We start from the raw sequence: 19,324 nt of genomic DNA on the forward strand, positions 1-19,324 counted from the left end.
TACGTACCTTATTCTCGCATCATGTAACAGTGTAGTTAGAAATGTCTTCATTATAGATAACCTATACAAATTTACCTTAATAATATCGGGTCCTGACAAAGACGCGGTGGATAAGGCTCAGGTTTCCATATCCCGTTTAACTTCAACAAGTGCTCCATGATACGATGGGACATCTCTAGAGTTGAGAGAGTATACGCGCATTCAAGCTCACAAGCCGACAGACTCTACGTCACGTATGCCGCAGTAACTGGTCAGATCAGTACGAATGCCCGATCATGCGTTCGTCTATGGACGGTCCTCGGTACAGGAACTTCGGATTGTATCTAAGTACAATAATTACTAGCTAAAGCCCGAACTCATGTTATAAAACACGCTGCCCGTGAGTCGATATTGACTGGAGATAAGTGAGGTGATAAACAAGACTGTAAGTAAGGCTGAAGTTGAGACACTGTATGATGAGAGTGAACAGCGGAATAGCAACACCAATGAATGATGTTTCCACAACGCAACTTTGAGAGCATCACGGCTGGCTGTTCAATGCCAAAGGGATATATACAGATTGTGATAGCATGCTTACATAATCACCAGACAAAGAAACCTCGGAAGGGTCCCATACGTGAGGTGGTTAGAGCGTCGTACTAATATTATATCTTCACCGGTATAATGTCGGTAATGCGAAGGTCGTGAGTTCGACCCTCACTGGGATTAGAGGATTTTCCTGCTTGAAACCCATCAAAGGGAATTCTTTTGCATGTTTACTTTTCCCCTCTTGGTTTACCCTTTCTTGCAACCTAGCTAATTAGTTAAGTCTAGGATTCCTATATGATGTGTAATGATTATAATAACACAGTGAAACAGATAGAAGACAACCAGCCCCTATTTCTAGTATGCACATGACACCGTCTTGCTACCGCATACCTTACGCTTTTCTTTCTAGGGTCTATAATATTGAACTATCAGAGGACAACCATCATGTAAACGTGCAGTGGTGGCGCGGGCGACATTGCTGGTATGAGATTCGTCTATAGATAGCAACACCGCTAGCATTTTCTTTGGCTATACAAGAAATGACTTCCTAATGATCAAGATCGATTAGCTCCTACTGCCATCTTTTCGGTGCGTGTCGAGGGCCTGTTAGACAAAGATGGCGATCTCGCGATTCATGTGAGCACGCAACTTGGCAAGCCCGGTAGCCATTTCACCGTTGAAAGGAATATTGGGCATGATCCGACCCTGAGCTTTTTCTTTCATACTCTTGAAGAGGGGCCTCAAGCTCGAGGCCTCTATATGTTGACTATATATGGGAAAATATCCTTCCGGACTTGGTTCTTGAACTTTTCTGACCTTTAGAATCTGAAGAGACTGGAGATTACTGAGAGCAGGTTTCACCTTCACCAAGGAGGCTTACTCGCTTGGCAGACGACAGAGTTGAGGTTACAGCTAGCCTTCAAATGCATATAGTATGCCTCGGCCGTCTTTAAGAGTATGATGCCAGAGGGCGCGTTAGGCCAAGCTACTGGAGCACGGTGGATGATTGACCACCCCTACACCCGCACATTCCTCTGTTGTCCCTCAAGCTATCGAAGCTCCTTCACCGCAGCAGGAACAGTCAACGAGCAGCCAGTCTTTCTCCAGACCACACTATAAGCACATAAAAGGATACAGCATCATTGACGCATACTCGCACGTCTGAACCTCGCGATTCGCAACAGCTGTACTTGCGTAGCCATATTACCGAAAGCGCAAGTCAGACTTACAATTCTACACATAAATGATACAGAAGCTTTGCCTCCTGTCTGCGAACACAATTACTGGGCAGTTTGCGCAGCCAAAAACAAGCGGCAATGTTAGTTGGTATTAGCTAAGCTTGATATCTATATGCACCAACCTCAAAGATGGGTTTCTAACAGGCTCACCGTCCCTTTCTGAGAATTGTAGGGGGTGCACAAGCTATGAGGATGTCACCCCTCGAGACTAAGCAAGACCAAACTGCCTTTGAAAATTGAGTGTCTCAGAGATACTGTACAGCTTGCCATCAGCAGAGCGATTGATAAGAACAGCAGGACGTGCCTCAAGCTTATCCGAACGCAGTGCTACCCATTGAAGCACTAACCGATGATTAAAGCTACCCTTTCCAGTATTACTGCATGTAAGCCGGCCCATTGCGCATCTGGAAGAAGAAAAAGAATGTTGACTAAGTTTCGAGTATGAGAACCCAGATCAAGCAAGTTGATCGCTAGCATGCCAGCTTCTTGAATAATGTCTTAAAGAGATCTTGGGGTAAGAAAGGAGCCGTCATTGAACGCAAATGCGGACTAGCTGAGTCGTGGGTAGAACACCAGCGCGCACGCAGGAGAGAGAATGGATTAGTACGGTATGATAATCAGGGGAACCGAAGCGAAAGGCCATGCTCACCGCGATAAGACTGTGATCCATAGGTTCGGGCAGTTAGTAAGCTAGCGAATTACACTATGCAAGAATTGGAATGCTGGGAAGCAGATGATGACTTAGTAAAGTAAACCGTTACCCGGTTATGATGTACATACTAAAGTGTGTTGCGTTCATTCAGCGCAGGAGGCGTAGGTTTCCAAATCTAGTAATACCGCACGTTTGAGGACGGAAACAATCCTAAAGCCTCTGCTCAACGGGACCGCCCTTAAAAGAATGGGTTCATTCAGCTTCTTACCCATCAAGACCTCGTCCAAGCCTATCCGACCCATTCGTGGTCGAGACAAGCTTTTCCAAGCCCAGTGCTAAAGTCTTGGGTTCCTCTTAGAAAAGCTTGAAACTCATGCCTTGGGCTTACCAACCCGACAAACCGACCCATACCACTCACCTCATTGGAGCAACAGGGGCTCGATAGGCACCATAAAGCCGCGAACAAGGGTTATCATCAGCCCTAGATACTTACACGAATAAGTGATTCAATGGCGTAGCCAATCTAAGCAGCGTCTTAGCCGTAAACAGAAGGTGATATGATGGGAGATGGCACCATGGTCGATAGAGCGAGGAAAGCTACATATTTCCAGGCGAGCTTAAATGATAAGATGATGCAGTGGCTGCACTAGTTGAGCGGGTTTAACCAACTCGTCCCTTCGATTGGGATATGTGATCCAGGGGTACAGGGTGCCATCAATGCACTCCATGCTGACAGCATGACGCCGGTCGAGGTGATGGGTATAACGGTTGTCTGTAAGGCACATATAAATGGCGCGCTCAAATAATCTCGTTCTCTGGGGGTTTGTCCTCTTGAGTTTTATGCATATTAGCTTAAGGATTTCGGGATGTTGAGCAATTTGCTTCTTACAGCGCTCACTGCTGGGCTGGCCCTAGAGGCTGTAGCTAGTCCAGTCACTACCCCAAGGCGGCGTGAGATTCCATCGACTCACATTCTTCACGAGCGCCATGCTACTCACTGGGGTAATATGTGGACAAAAAGGACGAAAGTGCCGGCCAAGGCTGTTCTTCCTATGCGTATTGGGTTGAAACAATCCAACTTGGAGGCCGGCCATCAGAGGTTGATGGAGATGTAAGAGACACTCATACCATATGTGAGTATATGAGGCTCAATATTAACCTAGAGCACCAGTTCGAACCCCGAGTCCGCAGATTACGGAAAGCATATGAGCGCTGAGGAAGTGATCACCTTTTTTGCTCCAAATGAAAATAGCGTTGATGCTGTCCAAGATTGGCTTCAGAGCGAGGGCATTTCTCCCGACCGCATCACGCTGTCGGCGAATAAACAGGTAAACTCAACACAGATAGTCCCCTGATTAATGGTAAGTTGATTGATGCTAACACATGGCTACCACTTAGTGGGTGCAATTCGACGCGACAGCCGACGAGGTAGAAAACCTCCTGTTCGCGGACTTTTATGTATGGGAGCACTCTGACGGGAGCACTGACTTGTCTACGGACTCCTACCACGTTCCTTCAAAGATTCAAGAACACATCGACTACGTGACCCCAGGCACTAGGCTACGGTCGAGGCAGCACGCTGCTAAGGAGAAGAAGATGAAGCGCTCTGGTTTCAAGAACGACGTGCGACCTTTCATTACCAAGCTGCCGACATTCCCTGAGCCCAACTCAACTACATGTTCCATCTACGTAACTGCTGAATGCACTCGAGGTAGGCTTATGATTCCCCATCAATCCTCTATTCTGAATGTTAACCCAATTGTACAGCGCAGTATAACATACCAAAGGGATCGACCAAGTTTCCTGGAAACGAGCTTGGCATTTTTGAGAGCATAGACGACCATTATAGCAAGAAGGACCTGGACGTATTCTTCAAAACCCTCTACCCGTAGGTACAGAGAAACTAACATCCCTAAATCAGCAGCTGACTAGTCCCAGAGACTTGAACGTCCCGACAGGAACCTACCCGGAGGAGCGTCTGATAGACGGAGCGATTGGATCCATCGAGACACCCTCGCCGTTCCCCCTCGAGGTCGGTCTCGAGTCATCATTGGATTTCGACTCTGCTTGGCCTCTCATTTGGCCACAAGGAACGGTTCTGTACCAGACAGATGACGAATATTACGAGCACAATTATACTTTCAATGGCTTCTGGAACACTTTCTTGGACGCCATTGACGGGTCCTATTGTAACTACGCAGCCTTCGGCGAGAAGGGCAACTGTAATACGCCTGAGTGTCAGGATCCTCCGTACCCGGATAATAACCCCGGCGGATACACGGGCAAGCTCCAGTGCGGTGTATACAAGCCGACCAATGTCATTTCGATCTCGTACGGAGGTGGCGAGGCCGACTTGCCGGACTTCTATATGAAGCGTCAGTGCTCTGAGTGGCTAAAGTAAGTCAAATCATCAGATTTCTTGTGTCTATTGAATCCTAATCCCCACGTGATAATTCTCAGCAAGTAGTACTACGCTGAGGAGATCCAAATGTGTCGACACGTCACAGGCACTAAACAGACCTCTAACACACCACAGGCTCGCTCTCCAAGGCACCACAACAGTGATCTCATCCGGTGATTCCGGCGTAGGCGACAACGGCTTCTGCCCGACCAAAGCCGACGGCACCGAGGTATTCTACCCCGACTACGCCAGTTCGTGTCCCTACGTGCTATCAGTCGGCAGCACGGAGTGGAACCGGTTCACGAACAGCACGGCCGAGACGCCGTACGAGAAGCTAAAGGAGGTAGCGACGGCGCGGTTCCCGAGCGGCGGAGGCTTCAGCAACGTCTTCCCGCAGCCGTTGTACCAGGCGGCGCAGGTGAACACGTACGTGAACACAGTGGGCAGGACGCTGCCGTTCTCGAGCTACAGCCAGTTCCCGCGCGACGGGGATTTCTCGCACATCAGGCAGGGCGTGTACAACCGGCTCGGGCGAGCCTATCCGGATGTTGGGGCGGTGGGGGACCGGCAGCTTGTGCTTGGTGGCGGGGACTGGTATCTGATCGGTGGCACGTCGTTGTCGGCGCCGGTTTGGGGCGCGGTGTTGACGCTCGTCAACGAGGAACGCCTTAAAGCCAACAAGCCAACGCTAGGCTTCGTGAACCCCATCTTGTATGCTCATCCCGAAGTCTTTAATGATGTCACGGAGGGTAGCAACCCCGGGTGTGACACGGTGGGCTTCAAGGCTTCGAAAGGATGGGATCCGGTTACTGGACTAGGTTCTCCCAACTTTGCGAAGCTATCGAAGCTCTTGACTGGCATCTAGATAGCACGATGACTAGATATTTTATCTAGACATAAGATCTTTATCATTTTGTTGCACGCCTTCCAACGATGAGCAGCATTAATGGAGGCGTTGGAATGTGTCGGAAAGAGAGAAAAAGGAGGTTACCAGTATCTGTAGAACTAATGTGTCAAAGTGGTAAATTTCACGCACGAAATAATCTCTAGAGGCGTGTACCGCGTAGCGCCTAGCCCCAAAATCCAACAGTAATGACCAAAAGCGATCCTAGTTCAATCTCAAGTGTCTTCGTCAGTTGTGATGATATACCGGTATGAGTGTTCACACTGATCCAGCATCTAAAGGGATCGCACACCTATTGGAGATGTTGCATTTAAAGCGGCATCGCAGTATCGAGGCTATGTACCTACTCCGTACCTTAAGTATGTACCTATGTAGTCAACCGAAGAGTCAAGATTCGGAGATTAGATGGGCCCTTATGATAAAACATGGCACGCCCCTCACCGCTGCTTCACGTGTTTTTTTTATTATTATTTTTTCTTGATCGACGTCTAGGTAGCCCACCGCCAGCGAAACAGGGACAGCCATAGGTAGATACAGCGATAACCCTGCCTGTCATGATAGTGTAGGTACCGGGTATATGTACCTATCTAGCTTATCAGACCAATCAACCAAACCAAACGGAACGGCATCGACAAAGGAAACCCCCCTGGTCTCCGTACCTACCCTGGTACACATCCATCCAGTCATCTACCTCACACTACCCTTTTTTTCATACCTAGTTATCTTATTTATTTTTTTATCTTTATCTTCTCTTCTCTCACTCCTTCTATCTACGCGCTTCTCCACGAGCCCGCCGTCTACTTAGCTCCTCTTCTCGCTCTCGCCAGCTACGTGCTATCGCGCTTCCAAGTTACACATTGCCGCTACTCCTCGGCCCATTCCTGCGACAGCCGAAAGGAGAAGCAAGGAGCCATTTCCGTACAACCAACGAAACAAACATACCACACCCACTACACGATTATCCCAGATCGCGAAAGAAAAGAACAGTAACACAATGACGATCGACGTAGACTCTAGATGGGTCATCAACGCTCTACAAGGTACGCTCATTTGCACTCTCATCTTCCCCGTCCTTCCATCCCGTCCATCCTGGCCACCTCCTGCACCAGATCCATAAAACAAAAATAAAATGGGCAAGAGCGACCTTCCGCACTCAATGGCGCTCTCGACGAAATCAGAAGATGCTAACACGCCATGCCCAACAACCAGACGTTCTCCCCGAGCAAACCCTCCAACTACTGCAAGACCACGTCCTACACCTTTCGAGCACCCTCCGCACCCTCTACTCCTACACGCTCCTGGTGCTCCAACGCGCAGCCTACGTTCTCCAGCCCGTCCTCGTGCCCCTCGGCGAGCGCGCGATGCGCGTATTACACGACTCTCCGGACATCGTATTCCTCGGCTTCATCCTCACACTACTCTTCATCGCCTTCCAAGTGCTCCTCTGGGTCCAGCGTACAATATCCTTCTTCACGCGCTTGGCATTCAAAGCCGTGCTCTGGATGTTATTAGGCCTAGCGCTGATGACGATATGGAACCGTGGTCCCGAGGCCGTGATCGGGGATCTCGTGATGATTTCCCAGCGGGCGGTGGTATATGCTGGCATGGTGAAGGATATCTGGGTTAGCGAATACCAGAAGTATGATGCGCAGGGACGTGGTAATGGAGGGAGTTCTTTTGGGGCGGGTGGGAGTGGGATGAGAAGTGCTGGGTTTAGTGGGAGGGGGAGATGAGAATTCATGAAGAATGGGGGAGGCATACCTTGGGAAAGAAGGAAACGAAACGAAAGGAGGATGCTTGATGTATTACGATTACGCATATGACACGATTAGCACCCATGTTTTTTTCAGCATTACCGAGATCATGAGCAGGCAAGCACGCGAGCATTATCATGAACTAAGCAGAACGAGCAAAATGCTCGTATTAGGAGTACCTGGTCTGCTTTTGGACACGACAATCTAGTTTGAATGAAAATTCCGATTCTAGTATTCATGGTTTTGGTATCAAATTACTACGACAATGAACTATCAATCATCAATCCCCAGAAAAACGCCAATGCTATGCATATAAGCAACACAATTCCAAACCTCTCGATATCCCTCCATCGACATCATTCTCCAGCCAGGTAAATAAATGTCCGCTCACTCTTCCACCTCCTCAAACTCCTCATCCTTCAACTCCTTAGGCTCCTGCGCCTCATGATACTGTATACAATCGTCGATATAACTCAGGATCGCGCCAACGCTATCCTCATCCTGGACATCAAGCTTCAGATAGCTAATCATGCTAAAGCTCTCAATCAGATCCGCGACAGCCTTATTCAGCCTCCTGAACCCCGTGCCGCGCATAAGCGTATCTTTATCCTGGAGATCAGCGCTGGCATCTTCCTCGGCCTCGTCCAGCGAATTCTTGCCCTCGGCAGCTCGTCTCGCGACTTCAGCAGGATCATCCTCTAACAGCGCACTATCCGGGTTAATAAACCTCTTCAAATCCTTCTTGCGGACCTGATCTTTGACGAGGTCCATTTTCGACAGGATATTGATATGCGGGACTTCGAGCATGATCATGGCGGACATGGCGCTCAGGGTTCCCGCGAAGAATTTCGCGCGGTCCACGACGAAGGTCGCTTCGAGGAGATAGGCCGCGCAGAGCCGGATGTCGAGGGATCCGGTGCGCGTGAGAAAGCGCACGAGGGCGGGCAAGATGGGCACGTGCGTGTATAGCTCGATTTGGCCAGGCATGTCGAAGATGATGAGGTATTCCTCCGTGAGCGAGTCGAGTGCGTCGGTGAGGAAGTCGAGGTTCTCCATGAGGAACTCGAAGCAGTAGATCAGGCCGCCGTTGGGGCCGAGCCCCATTTCCTCCATTACGTCCTCGAGAGAGATGAGGTCCTTGATGTCGAGGTCGGGGGAATGCTCGAATGTCTCGGCTGCTGGGTCGAGGTTTACGTAGAAGGCTGAGCGTCGGTTGAGCTGGAGGTGTGTGATGAGGGAGGCGCAAAAGGTTGACTGCATGAATCGCCAGGAACGGTAAGTCAGTCTTCAGGCTATATAGCTATGTGTGCGATGCTGTCGGCGACAGCGATTGTGATGATAACGGCGGTAGTGGTATAACAGAGATGTCACAAACCTTCCCCGCGCCCGCTGGGCCCATGACCATAACGCCAAATTTACTCATGGTGACAGATTATCGAAGCTACTCGTGATGGATTCAATTCAAGGTAGACCAGGCCAACCTTATCTTTTTTACTGTACTTTTAAGTGACGGAGTACATTCCAATGCCGTGGAGCTAAGCCGCGATCACGTACGCTCGAGGTGCCCTATCTACTATATGTCCCCTCCCTGTTCTCACTGAGATGTGCCCGTATTCGCAGTTGATTCTTCGGAAGGGCTCGAAGGTCTCGTGCAAACCGAATGTCTTATGTAGTGTGCCAAGTAAATTCAGAGGCAGCGGATTTGAGTCGGAAATGGAATGTGTGTCGTTTGCTCAGCCGTGCGATGCTGTCATGTCAAGCCTCATGTCGACTGGAAGGTCAACTTTTTTTTGGAGGGGTAAACCAGAGGGTTCCACCGCAGGTGCTTTATCTAGTGGGGCTGGGCCGGATAATGCAGGTAGGCCATCATCCTCGTCATCTTCCTACGCTGTCTCATGTTCAATTGTATTTGCTTGGTATCTTTCATTGCAACGGGTAGACATCTTGAAACATGCCTGATTATATATATACCGGTATATATATATATATATATGTGCTTTATGAGGTGATCTCGACAATAATCCGGAATACCATGCGGTGTTATAGTGACCCCGCTACAACCTTGAAATGTGTTCACTATCATCCGCCCCGTCATCTGCATCTGCCAGCTCTGCCTGCCGAAGCCTTTCCTCGTCCAACACATCTCGGTGCAGCAAAGGAGCTGCCGTACCCCTCTTCGTCAAAGGTACCTCATGTACTGTAGTAAGCATTGGCACGAAAGACCTGGCCAGGCTGGAGCAGGGTACAGTCAGATACCTACCAGTAGTCAGAGCCAGAATCAGATGGATAGATAGATAGCCATCCTCCATCTTGGTCATAACAGCGTACCTCACTACCTATATACAGAAGTACGTATATCGTGGTAGATCACGGCAGATCATAGAATCAGCGGTGGTGCCAACGACGTCAGTCCCCGATCATGGAGATAACGAGGGGACACAGAGATAACTCTCTTGCACAAACCATGATACCCGAGACTGAATCCCACAAAGTCTCTGGGCATCCGCGCTCCGATCGCAGCTCTGTCAGCTTGTTTCAGTAAAACATTGTCGACATGCCGAGATGTTCTCAAGTATTCTCTGATATTCTCCGAAATCGCCGAAAGGCAACCGCCAACATGGTCTGAGGAACAGGGGGACCTATCAGAAACGCGCCGCCGAAACTGACGGGCCGGCGAATATTCCCCGACTCCGAATCGTCAGCTGTGGCCCTGTCCTGTCCTGTGGGCTGACTACAGTAGGAATCCTACAGGTAGGGATCCTTCTTTTTTTCTTCACAAATTGAGGAGAGGCTGGGAAATATCCCCTACTTTTAAAAGGACACGTACAGTACAGCAGTTCTCGTGCAACTTGATTACTTACCTAGGTAGTCGAGGTACCTATGTAGACTCACTACATACCTACATAGTAGATCTTGCAAGGAGGGGCAGAGAGGGCCGAGGGCCTGGCCTGTCTTGTGTTCGTAGACCGGCCGGCAAATGATCAACGTTGTGGCCCCTACGGCTAGCGGATAGGATGGATATGATCAGCCCAAATACACATGGTACTATCAAGTCATAGCGTTGGTAGGCGTCCAGATAGGGTCATTTCCGTACCAATTGCACCTTGGAAAAACAAGTGCCGTATTACTGTAAGGAATTTGGCGTGTTTTTCGTTATCCACGCCGGCCGGTCTGATAGTGGACATAAGTACATCCGTACAGTATGCTGTCATCAAGAAAGCCACATACTAACAGTAGGTAGGTAGACTCACAGTCAGAAATACCGTAGTGGCTATTCCGAAGGCTCCTGTCTCAGCCTACAGGTACCTTCAATCCAACCAGCTAGTACCGAATGTAAGAAGAGGGGCACAATCAAAGAAACAATTGTCGCGAGATCTCAAGACGGCGACCTACGATTCATTCTCTATACTAGTAGCGCCAGTAGAGTTATCTCCATGGTAGCACATGGGAGGACCGGGAGGATCAAAGAGATGATGCCTTTCTTTGCTAGCCCTTACACTAGATAGATACATTAGCCATTAGCCGCCAGGAACACAAAGAGATATAGTGGCACCGAAGGGGTCCCCTAGGTACTATTGCCCCTACCCTGCCCTACCTGTTGAGCTGCTGTACACTGACTTGGTGCACTAACAGACCTAGAAAGACTTACTTACTTACTCAGCGGTGTGCGGTGTGGATAGAGTGTGGGCCAGCGGCAGCGGGCTATTGCGCCATTTGGATGGAGGGGCACATCACCCCCACCCGTACCGCAGATACACCATTACCGAATCCCTCAACGAAACCCTCACAGGCCTTCACAGAGGCCTTCACAACGCCCAACAGCCCCAGAAATAGAGCCAGAGCCAGAGCCAGAGCTAGAGGTGGTCGGCCGGTAACAAAGCGAGCGGCAGCCGGGGACGGGTACAGTACACATCCTTCTCCCTCTCTCCCTCCTCTCTCTGAGTACATACATACATAGAGAAGAAAAGGTACATACTTTGATACTATAACTCCCACCAGGTAACATGTACATGTACCTAACGGTAGCCAAACCACGCCAAAGCAGAGAGACACCAACAGCAGAGAAAAAAGAACCCTGCCCCTCCATCCTGCATCTTCCACATCCCGTCCAGCTCTCTTTTCTCTTTCTTAGTCCACCGCTAAAGCATTGGCTATCCGATCTCGTCCTTTTAAAATCTTCCATCTCACTCTCCTCCCGCTTCTTTCTTTCCTCTCTCCCCTCCTCCATATCAATTCCTCTCTCTCCCACCACCACTACCACCGCGCTCTCTCCCTCTCTCATACATCCAGCCGTAGTCGTCTCTATACCCGTCCGGTAGTATTGTCTCGGGGTTTCCTTTTTCCTGTCTCTTCTTGATTGCACCTCCTTGGAACTCTTCTTCTTCTCGTCACAATGCCTGCCACCAACGGCACTACCAGCCACTTCAGCCAGCCCAAGAATGCCGGCGCTTTTCTCTTCACCGTGAGTTAGCAATGCGCCAATTCCCTCCAGCCTATCCATGGGGGCCGCTCTCTTCGTCTATCTGCGTCTTTGCCGGCAACTAACATCGCACTTTCAGTCCGAATCCGTCGGTGAGGGTCACCCCGATAAGATTTGCGACCAGGTCTCAGATGCTATCCTCGATGCCTGTCTAAAGGAGGACCCCCTCTCCAAGGTCGCTTGCGAGACCGCCACCAAGACCGGTATGATCATGGTCTTTGGTGAGATCACCACCAAGGCCCAGGTCGACTACCAGAAGGTCATCCGTGACGCCATCAAGGACATCGGCTACGACTCGTCTGACAAGGGCTTCGACTACAAGACCTGCAGTGTCTTGGTCGGCATTGAGCAACAGTCTCCCGACATTGCCCAGGGTCTTCACTACGAAAAGGCTCTCGAGGAGCTTGGTGCTGGTGACCAAGGTCTCATGTTCGGATATGCCACCGACGAGACCCCCGAGCTCCACCCCCTGTCCCACCTACTCGCCCACAAGCTGAACAAGGCCATGTCCGACGCCCGCCGCGACGGCACCTGCCCCTGGTTGCGACCCGACACCAAGACCCAGATCACCATGGAGTACAAGCACGATGGCGGTGCCGTCGTTCCTCTACGTGTCCACACCATTGTCATCTCGGCCCAGCACGGTCCCGAGATCAGCACCGAGCAACTCCGAAAGGAACTCAAGGCCAAGATCATTGACCCCGTCATTCCCAGCCAATACATCGACAGCGAGACCATCCTTCACGTAAGTTTTGAACATGGTTTTCTCCCCAAACTCCTCTCTGTTTTGAAATCCTAATAATGGCACAGTTGCAACCCTCTGGTCAATTCATCATTGGTGGTCCTCAGGGTGACGCTGGTGTCACTGGCCGCAAGATCATCGTCGACACATACGGTGGCTGGGGTGCCCACGGTGGTGGTGCCTTCTCCGGAAAGGATTTCAGCAAGGTCGACCGATCGGCTGCCTACCTCGCCCGATGGGTTGCCAAGTCTCTTGTCAACGCCAAGCTTGCCCGCCGAGCCCTGGTCCAGCTCAGTTACGCTATCGGTGTTGCTGAGCCTTGCTCCATCTACGTCGATTCATACGGCACCTCAAGCAAGACCTCTGAGGAGCTCGTCGAGATCGTCAAGGCCAACTTCGACATGCGACCCGGTTCGATCGCCAAGCAGCTCGACCTCATCCAGCCCCTGTACAACCAGACAGCCAAGTTTGGTCACTTCGGTACCAACCAGAGCTTCACCTGGGAACAACCCAAGGAGCTCAAGTTCTAAATGTTTTTTCTTTTATCCATTTGTATAATGTCTTTTCCGTGAGGGACTTACTCTCGAGACATCGCGGGAGAATCAACTTCTTTCTGCATTGCGAACGGCGTTGTTGGGTTTAGAGACATATGATTCCCTCATCGGACAGTGTCACGAAAATTATGGGCTCGGCAGCATTGGCGTACGGTTTCAACATACCCGGTGGGTTCTTACTACACTACTGCTACCACCACTTCTACAACTATTTAGGCGGCGGATCTAGATATCTAGCATTTGCATAGAGATTTCAACATAATGCGGGAAACGTGTGAAATGGGAAAATATGGTCCTCTTCATCATCCATACCATAGGGACAAACAAACAAAGAAACAATGAAGATACCGCAGGGCACCCGGTTCAAAGTTAGCCGAGGTGTCATTCAACGCCTATTATTTTTGCCGAATGTCCATCAGCTTGATGCATTTTTGAGTATCATGCTCAGCGTGAATCAATTGAAAGTAATTGACAATGTAGAATGTGGCCAAGACTTGTTCTTTTACCAGATATTCTATGTTATTATTCAGTAGAATATACGGAGTATACGCCTCTGCCTAACCCCGCGCTCCGCTGATCCTCCCCATTAGTTAATACCCTTGTATGTACGCTTAGCATCGGGAGCTTTCTCATTCGCATTTACATTTCTTCCTCTTTGCCAATACATTGATTGGATTTAATAGATAAGTAGAGTAGATTAAGTATAAGAAGCCAGCCAGCCCTTATATGTAGATATACGCCTAGGTGGGTAAGTGACCACTGATACTCTACTTCATGTGCGCAGTGTAAAGTCACTATGCAGTGCTGATTTAATAGTATACCTATATATATATAAATTGAACTGCGACAACTAAGCAATCTACTATCACATGCATCAGTGGTTTAGTGGTAAAATCCATCGTTGCCATCGATGGGCCCCGTGTTCGATTCACGGCTGATGCATTCTTTTTCCCCTTTTTTTTCCACTATCATTTCACATAACCCTTTATTCCCCCTTTTCCTCTTTTCCGTTCTCCTCTCAGGGCTTTCTTTCCTTATCGGTTTCGCCTTCATTATTTTTTTATTTTTATTTTTTTCATTTTCTATATATGTTATAATGTAATCATTCTATACAACGAGGCTGGAGTGTCGTTTTAAGTTCCAGGGGAAGGTTTAGGTTAACGACCGCAGTTAGAAAGGAAGTATTAATAGTACTTGAAATGAACACATATCAAGTTGACCTGACCCTTTCTGATCACTAATATTCTACTCGTATTACTTGATCCGTGTCTGCATACGGCAAGGAGGTCTTCCGGAAAGAGCGCGATGACGCCTTTTGAAATCCATATTCAGTGCCTCCCAGCGGTGCTCATCCACCATGCAGAGGCTCTTGTCTACGCAATCGAGAACCTCGTCTTCTCCCAATCCCCATGGTCACCTTCATCCATCAAACAAGTCCACCATACTCTGTACTCCGGCCGAGGTCAGCTTCCGACATCACCCAACATCAAGATTCCGTACAGCGTTGTCCCAGGCGAATATCGCACGCACGCGATCATTCACAACATCCTAGATGTGGCAAGCGGCAAGCAAAAGACGGTGCGACTCCTCAGCCCGGCAGCCATTGCCCCGTATATGGAACGATGGATAATCGGAGTGAACAGGGACATGGTGCGACTCCAACCATACACAGGCGCCCGGGTCGCGGGCGACCCGATGCTCATCCCTTTCGACCCCTACGAGTGCGCTGCAACGCACTTCTTCCACTTCGTCAGCATCAACCCCTTCGGCGACGTGAAGAAAGTCGGGCGCATCTCGCGCATTATCCTGAACTGCCTGGTGCTCTTGTTCGCGGGGCATCTCATGCCCATTGGGGACAGAAAGGGTGACGAGGAGCACTTCCTGCAGCTAGTGGACAAGGCTTCGTGGTGTTTCTATAAATCTGGGAAGTTTGACCGGGGAAGGGCTGAGGAGAATGAGGAGAACGAGGAGAAGAGAATGGTGTGTCGAGAATTGGCTCTGTTTATGCTCGCCAAGGCACCGCGCTTGCGGGATCCGGAGAGGTTCAAACAAGGTATAGGTTCGAGGGGGTCTATACATTGATTGATAAGGAGTAATTAGGTGGAAGAGAAGGCGCGGGGAGGACTATCCCTCGCACGTTCCCGCGCCTGTCTCTTGATTTTGTTTTAGACGATACCTATATTCTTAGCAGCGAAGAAGCACTACCTAAGTAGTGCAGAGGATACCCCGAAGGAGTGGAGGTAGTTGAATAGTCAGGTCTATTAGAAGGCAAGAGGCCCCCTTCAATATTGGGAAGGGCAGGAGTTAATAATATTGAGTCTTTCTCTTTACGTTCGAAGTATCTATTACCCAGGTGCTACCTAATTATGACCCATTTTCATTCTAAAGACACCTATCTCTGACACATATATACTTATCTGACGGCGTATCTGTTTTATCGCCGCTGCTAAACTATTAATCTCGATAATATAATTACTATTAAATTCTGAGCGAGACATAGATCCTTTGCTCCGAAAATGACGCTTCCATGGATAGATATGCCTGAGGGATTCTCGCCCGCTGATCTTCTTCCGGATTCTTCACCACCGAGGCTATTCGGGTTGAGAAGCGCGGCGCGCGAAAGATCAGGTATGGAGAGCTACTTGTGAAATCAATCCTACTCCCTACCTACACAATGAGCTAGTAAATTGAGAAACTTAGGTCAGCCATTAGACTTCTTAATTATATCATGGGGCGGAAGATGTAGAGTATTAGTACTTTAGCTAGTTCATGGTAATTCCCAGTCTACTATCTTGGGTGGGGGGGGCACGATAAAGCATACACTGCTGTAATAGAAGGGACTACAGTTTACTCATACGGGTACGAACTCAAACTCTTACGATACTACTACCTTTACCAGTAAAATTATATCCTTTGTTTAAAAAGCTAGTATTTAAATAAGCTTAAGTGTACCTAGTTTAGGAGTAAAGTTGAGACGATTTCATGAGGGGTCGTCATATACGTATATCCTAATCTGAGGAGGGGTATCTCGGAGGCTATTCGGGTCAGCTTAGGTAATTGTATATATATCTTAATAAGCAGTTTAGAAGATAACTAATAAGTGGGGTAAATGGATGAGTCATTTAGTTATCCAGTACGGAAGGAGAGTTATTTCAATAGGAATATAGAATATGGTCTTTTTAACCGCGGGGATAACCCGTTGTATATAGACCTAGCCGCTGCCCTAAAGGTGCCCTAAAGGTGCCCTAAAGGTGCCCTAAAGGGTGCCCTAAAGGGTTCCCTAAAGGGTTCCCTATCGAACCCATTGGAAGGTTCGAACCTATAACTTATACCTAGATAACTAATACCCTGCAGGTAAATTACCTAATTAGGTATTAGGTAAACAACCTGACTAACATCCCCCCTTAATTTTATAAGCTAAATATAGCTTATAGAATTAGCAATCTAGTTTTAAGAAAAATAGATAAAACCTGTTAAATTAATAAATAAATAAAGAATTTTAAGGGAAAAGTGAAAAAACCCTTTATATATATATATATAAGGTAGTAAATACCTTAAGGTAAGAAAAAAAGCATAATAGTTAATATATAAAAACCTCGTTTATTAATTATTATTAGTTATTTAAACTTATAACGCACGATTATAATAAATATAAATGAATATATTTAATAAAAAAACTATACATTATATAGAAAAAAGTTATCTTATTTAAAAAAACTATATAATAGATAAAAAATTACGTTAAAAGTAAACCTTTATATATAAGGAAAAAGCTTTTACATATATATACCCGTTAATGCCTTAAAAGTATTAAACCCTGGTTTAGCTAATATTTTAATTAAAAAATTAGCTAAATTATCTTTAAAGGGGGTATATATTAATTAAACTTATTTATTATTTACCGCATCTTTTAAAAAGTAATAAATAATAAAAATATACTTAGATTTTTTATAAAATTTTTAATTTTTAGCTAACTTAATAGCGGATTAATTATTTATTAATATAATAGGAATATTATCTTTATAATTAAACTAAAGGTTAACGTTTAGGAATATAGTTATATTAAATAAATAAATAACTTCCTTAATCGCTTTTTTTAAAGCTATATATTTTACCTTATACGTGCTTAAAGTAATAGTTCTTTATAATTATAAAGCTTAGCTAATTATATTATTGTTATTTAAATTACCCAAATAGGAAAAGGCATAACCATTTATGGATTTTTTAATATTAATTTTATTAGCTTAATTATTATTTATATAACCTTTAAGGGTTAAATTATTATTAGTATAGTTATATTTAATATTAACTTCTTTATATTTTAATAAATAATATTATATATAGTTTAAAGCATTAAAATGCTTTATATTAGGGTTATTTATAAAATAAGAATAGTATATTATTATAAAAGTAATATTTATTCTAGTTTTTAAAGCTAGGTATAATAAATTACCTATTTGCTTTTAATAGTTATTAACATTTTTAAGGCTTATAGTTAAGTTATTTTTCTTAAACTTAAGTTTTAAAGTTTTAGATAGGTCCTTTAGCCTATATAAAGGGTTATTTATTATATTAAACTTATTTAATAGCTTTTCTATATAACGGTTCTAATTTATAAATAACTCTTTAGTATTATAATTTATATTAATATTATTTCTTAAAAAGGAAGATATTAGGCCGAAATTTTCCAGTTTTATAAATTTATTTAACTAGTTTTCGATTATTTCTACTTCTTTATATAACAGGGCTATTAAAAGCATATTATTTATATAATAAATTAAAGCGGTTTTTAACGCTTTATTTATAAACACCCTTTTATTTTAAAGTAATATAATAAATCCTATTTTATATAAATAGTTATATAGGAATTTATATTATAAACGAGGTAATTGTTTTAAACTATATAAGGCTTTATTTAAAAGCCCTACTTTATTATTAGCTTTTTCTTTATTAAAAAAGCCTTAAAGTAATTTAATATATATTTTAACGTTAATTCTAGCATAGTAGAATGCGTTTTTAACGTTATATTATATAACTATATAGCCTTTATTTACTACTATTATTAATAGCAAATGCTAGGATTTTAGGCGATAGGTCGTTGAAAAGGTTTTTAAGAAATTAATACCTAGTTTTTAATTAAAGCCTTAAATATAATATTAAGCTTTAAATTAAATATTTTTATTTTTATTTAATATATATTTATCCTTTATTAAATTAGGATTATTTATTACCTTTTTCTTATAAACCTAATAGTTTGGAAGTGCTTTTTTACCCTTAGGTAAATTAATTATACTAAAGATTCCTTGATTTTGAAGTTCTTTTATTTCTGTTAAAGAAGTTAAATACCACTCCTTTTTATTATTAGATTCTATAGCTTCTTTCCAATTTTTTGGTTTAGCTATAGCTATAGTTAATATAAAATTCCTTATTTCTTTATTATCTTTTTGATTTTTAGTATTATTTAATACTATTATAAAATCTGATAATAAAGTATCTTTTATATTATATAAATTATTAATATTAATTACTATAGTATTATAGATTTCTTCTTCTTCTTCGTAAGGGTTTTTAAGAATAATAGGTTTATTAGCGTTATTTTTATCTTTATTTTCTTGTTCTTCCTTTTTTTAATTTATCTTTTTTATATTTTTTTTATAAAATAAATTAAATAGCTTAATATTCTTCGAATTAATAAGATACATATTTTCTAATATATAAATATCTTTAACCTATTTAAATCTTTTTAATAAAATATTATATACTTTATATATATTACTTTTATATAGTTAAGAAAGATATATAGCTTTATTACCTTTTAAAAATAATTTATTCTTTTTCTTATTATTATTATAATAATATAAAGAACTAAAGGCTTTTAAATTCCTTATATTAAATGCTTTTCCATTATAAGCTTTATAAGGGGTTTTTAACTTTAAAGCTATATAAGGAATAATATTATATAAATAAATAGCTTATAATAAAGCTTCCCCTTAAAGATAAAAAGGGAAATTTACTGTATATAATAATGATTTAACCTTATTTAATAAAGTTAGGTTTATTCTTTCGATAAG

The 19,324-nt window shown here is 44.7% G+C and overlaps 6 protein-coding genes and 1 non-coding gene across 7 annotated transcripts; 6 read left to right on the forward strand and 1 right to left on the reverse strand.

Annotated features, from left to right (window-relative positions):
* Positions 1 to 3,208: 3,208 nt before the first annotated feature.
* Positions 3,209 to 6,130, forward strand: F5B22DRAFT_622174 (subtilisin-like protein). The gene is made up of 6 exons (XM_047975933.1): positions 3,209 to 3,529; positions 3,590 to 3,746; positions 3,817 to 4,129; positions 4,186 to 4,306; positions 4,357 to 4,815; positions 4,955 to 6,130. Exons 1-6 carry the CDS (start codon positions 3,285 to 3,287, stop codon positions 5,682 to 5,684), a joined length of 2,025 nt encoding a protein of 674 aa, XP_047827054.1. The 5' UTR covers positions 3,209 to 3,284; the 3' UTR covers positions 5,685 to 6,130.
* A 587-nt stretch (positions 6,131 to 6,717) lies between these two features.
* Positions 6,718 to 7,456, forward strand: F5B22DRAFT_650299 (uncharacterized protein; the record flags this gene model as incomplete). Its single annotated transcript, XM_047979295.1, has 2 exons — positions 6,718 to 6,763; positions 6,933 to 7,456. The coding sequence occupies 2 exons, from the start codon at positions 6,718 to 6,720 to the stop codon at positions 7,454 to 7,456; spliced, it is 570 nt and encodes a 189-aa protein (XP_047827055.1).
* Positions 7,410 to 9,474, reverse strand: F5B22DRAFT_622179 (GPN-loop GTPase 3 like protein). The gene is made up of 2 exons (XM_047975934.1): positions 8,853 to 9,474; positions 7,410 to 8,731 (listed from the first exon to the last, which is right to left on the reverse strand). The coding sequence occupies exons 1-2, from the start codon at positions 8,898 to 8,900 to the stop codon at positions 7,865 to 7,867; spliced, it is 915 nt and encodes a 304-aa protein (XP_047827056.1). The 5' UTR covers positions 8,901 to 9,474; the 3' UTR covers positions 7,410 to 7,864.
* Positions 9,475 to 11,870: 2,396 nt separating this feature from the next.
* On the forward strand, positions 11,871 to 13,941 carry F5B22DRAFT_659875 (S-adenosylmethionine synthetase; the record flags this gene model as incomplete). Its single annotated transcript, XM_047980238.1, has 3 exons — positions 11,871 to 11,939; positions 12,037 to 12,702; positions 12,768 to 13,941. The coding sequence occupies 3 exons, from the start codon at positions 11,871 to 11,873 to the stop codon at positions 13,227 to 13,229; spliced, it is 1,197 nt and encodes a 398-aa protein (XP_047827057.1). The 3' UTR covers positions 13,230 to 13,941.
* A 183-nt stretch (positions 13,942 to 14,124) lies between these two features.
* F5B22DRAFT_t162 lies at positions 14,125 to 14,195 on the forward strand. Its single transcript has one exon. It is a non-coding gene; the product is annotated as a tRNA-Gly (tRNA).
* Positions 14,152 to 14,417, forward strand: F5B22DRAFT_622185 (uncharacterized protein). The gene has a single exon (XM_047975935.1). The coding sequence runs from the start codon at positions 14,164 to 14,166 to the stop codon at positions 14,353 to 14,355; it is 192 nt and encodes a 63-aa protein (XP_047827059.1). The 5' UTR covers positions 14,152 to 14,163; the 3' UTR covers positions 14,356 to 14,417.
* Positions 14,152 to 15,583, forward strand: F5B22DRAFT_622186 (uncharacterized protein). The gene has a single exon (XM_047975936.1). It carries the CDS (start codon positions 14,559 to 14,561, stop codon positions 15,333 to 15,335), a length of 777 nt encoding a protein of 258 aa, XP_047827058.1. The 5' UTR covers positions 14,152 to 14,558; the 3' UTR covers positions 15,336 to 15,583.
* Positions 15,584 to 19,324: the final 3,741 nt, after the last annotated feature.

This window comes from Xylaria bambusicola (genome assembly GCF_022495145.1).
Source record: "Xylaria bambusicola strain CBS 139988 unplaced genomic scaffold F5B22scaffold_52, whole genome shotgun sequence".
Lineage (NCBI taxonomy): Eukaryota > Fungi > Ascomycota > Sordariomycetes > Xylariales > Xylariaceae > Xylaria > Xylaria bambusicola.

What these genes read in the sequence shown, in the direction of transcription:
- F5B22DRAFT_622179 (XM_047975934.1), bottom strand. Translation starts at nt 8,900, where the DNA reads ATGAGTAAATTTGGCGTTATGGTCATGGGCCCAGCGGGCGCGGGGAAG. An exon ending in GCCCAGCGGGCGCGGGGAAG is followed by an intron (nt 8,732 to 8,852) that starts GTTTGTGACATC and finishes CGATTCATGCAG; the next exon opens with TCAACCTTTTGCGCCTCCCT.
- F5B22DRAFT_622185 (XM_047975935.1), top strand. Translation starts at nt 14,164, where the DNA reads ATGGGCCCCGTGTTCGATTCACGGCTGATGCATTCTTTTTCCCCTTTT.
- F5B22DRAFT_622174 (XM_047975933.1), top strand. Translation starts at nt 3,285, where the DNA reads ATGTTGAGCAATTTGCTTCTTACAGCGCTCACTGCTGGGCTGGCCCTA. An exon ending in CATCAGAGGTTGATGGAGAT is followed by an intron (nt 3,530 to 3,589) that starts GTAAGAGACACT and finishes CTAGAGCACCAG; the next exon opens with TTCGAACCCCGAGTCCGCAG. An exon ending in TTCTTCAAAACCCTCTACCC is followed by an intron (nt 4,307 to 4,356) that starts GTAGGTACAGAG and finishes GACTAGTCCCAG; the next exon opens with AGACTTGAACGTCCCGACAG.
- F5B22DRAFT_622186 (XM_047975936.1), top strand. Translation starts at nt 14,559, where the DNA reads ATGACGCCTTTTGAAATCCATATTCAGTGCCTCCCAGCGGTGCTCATC.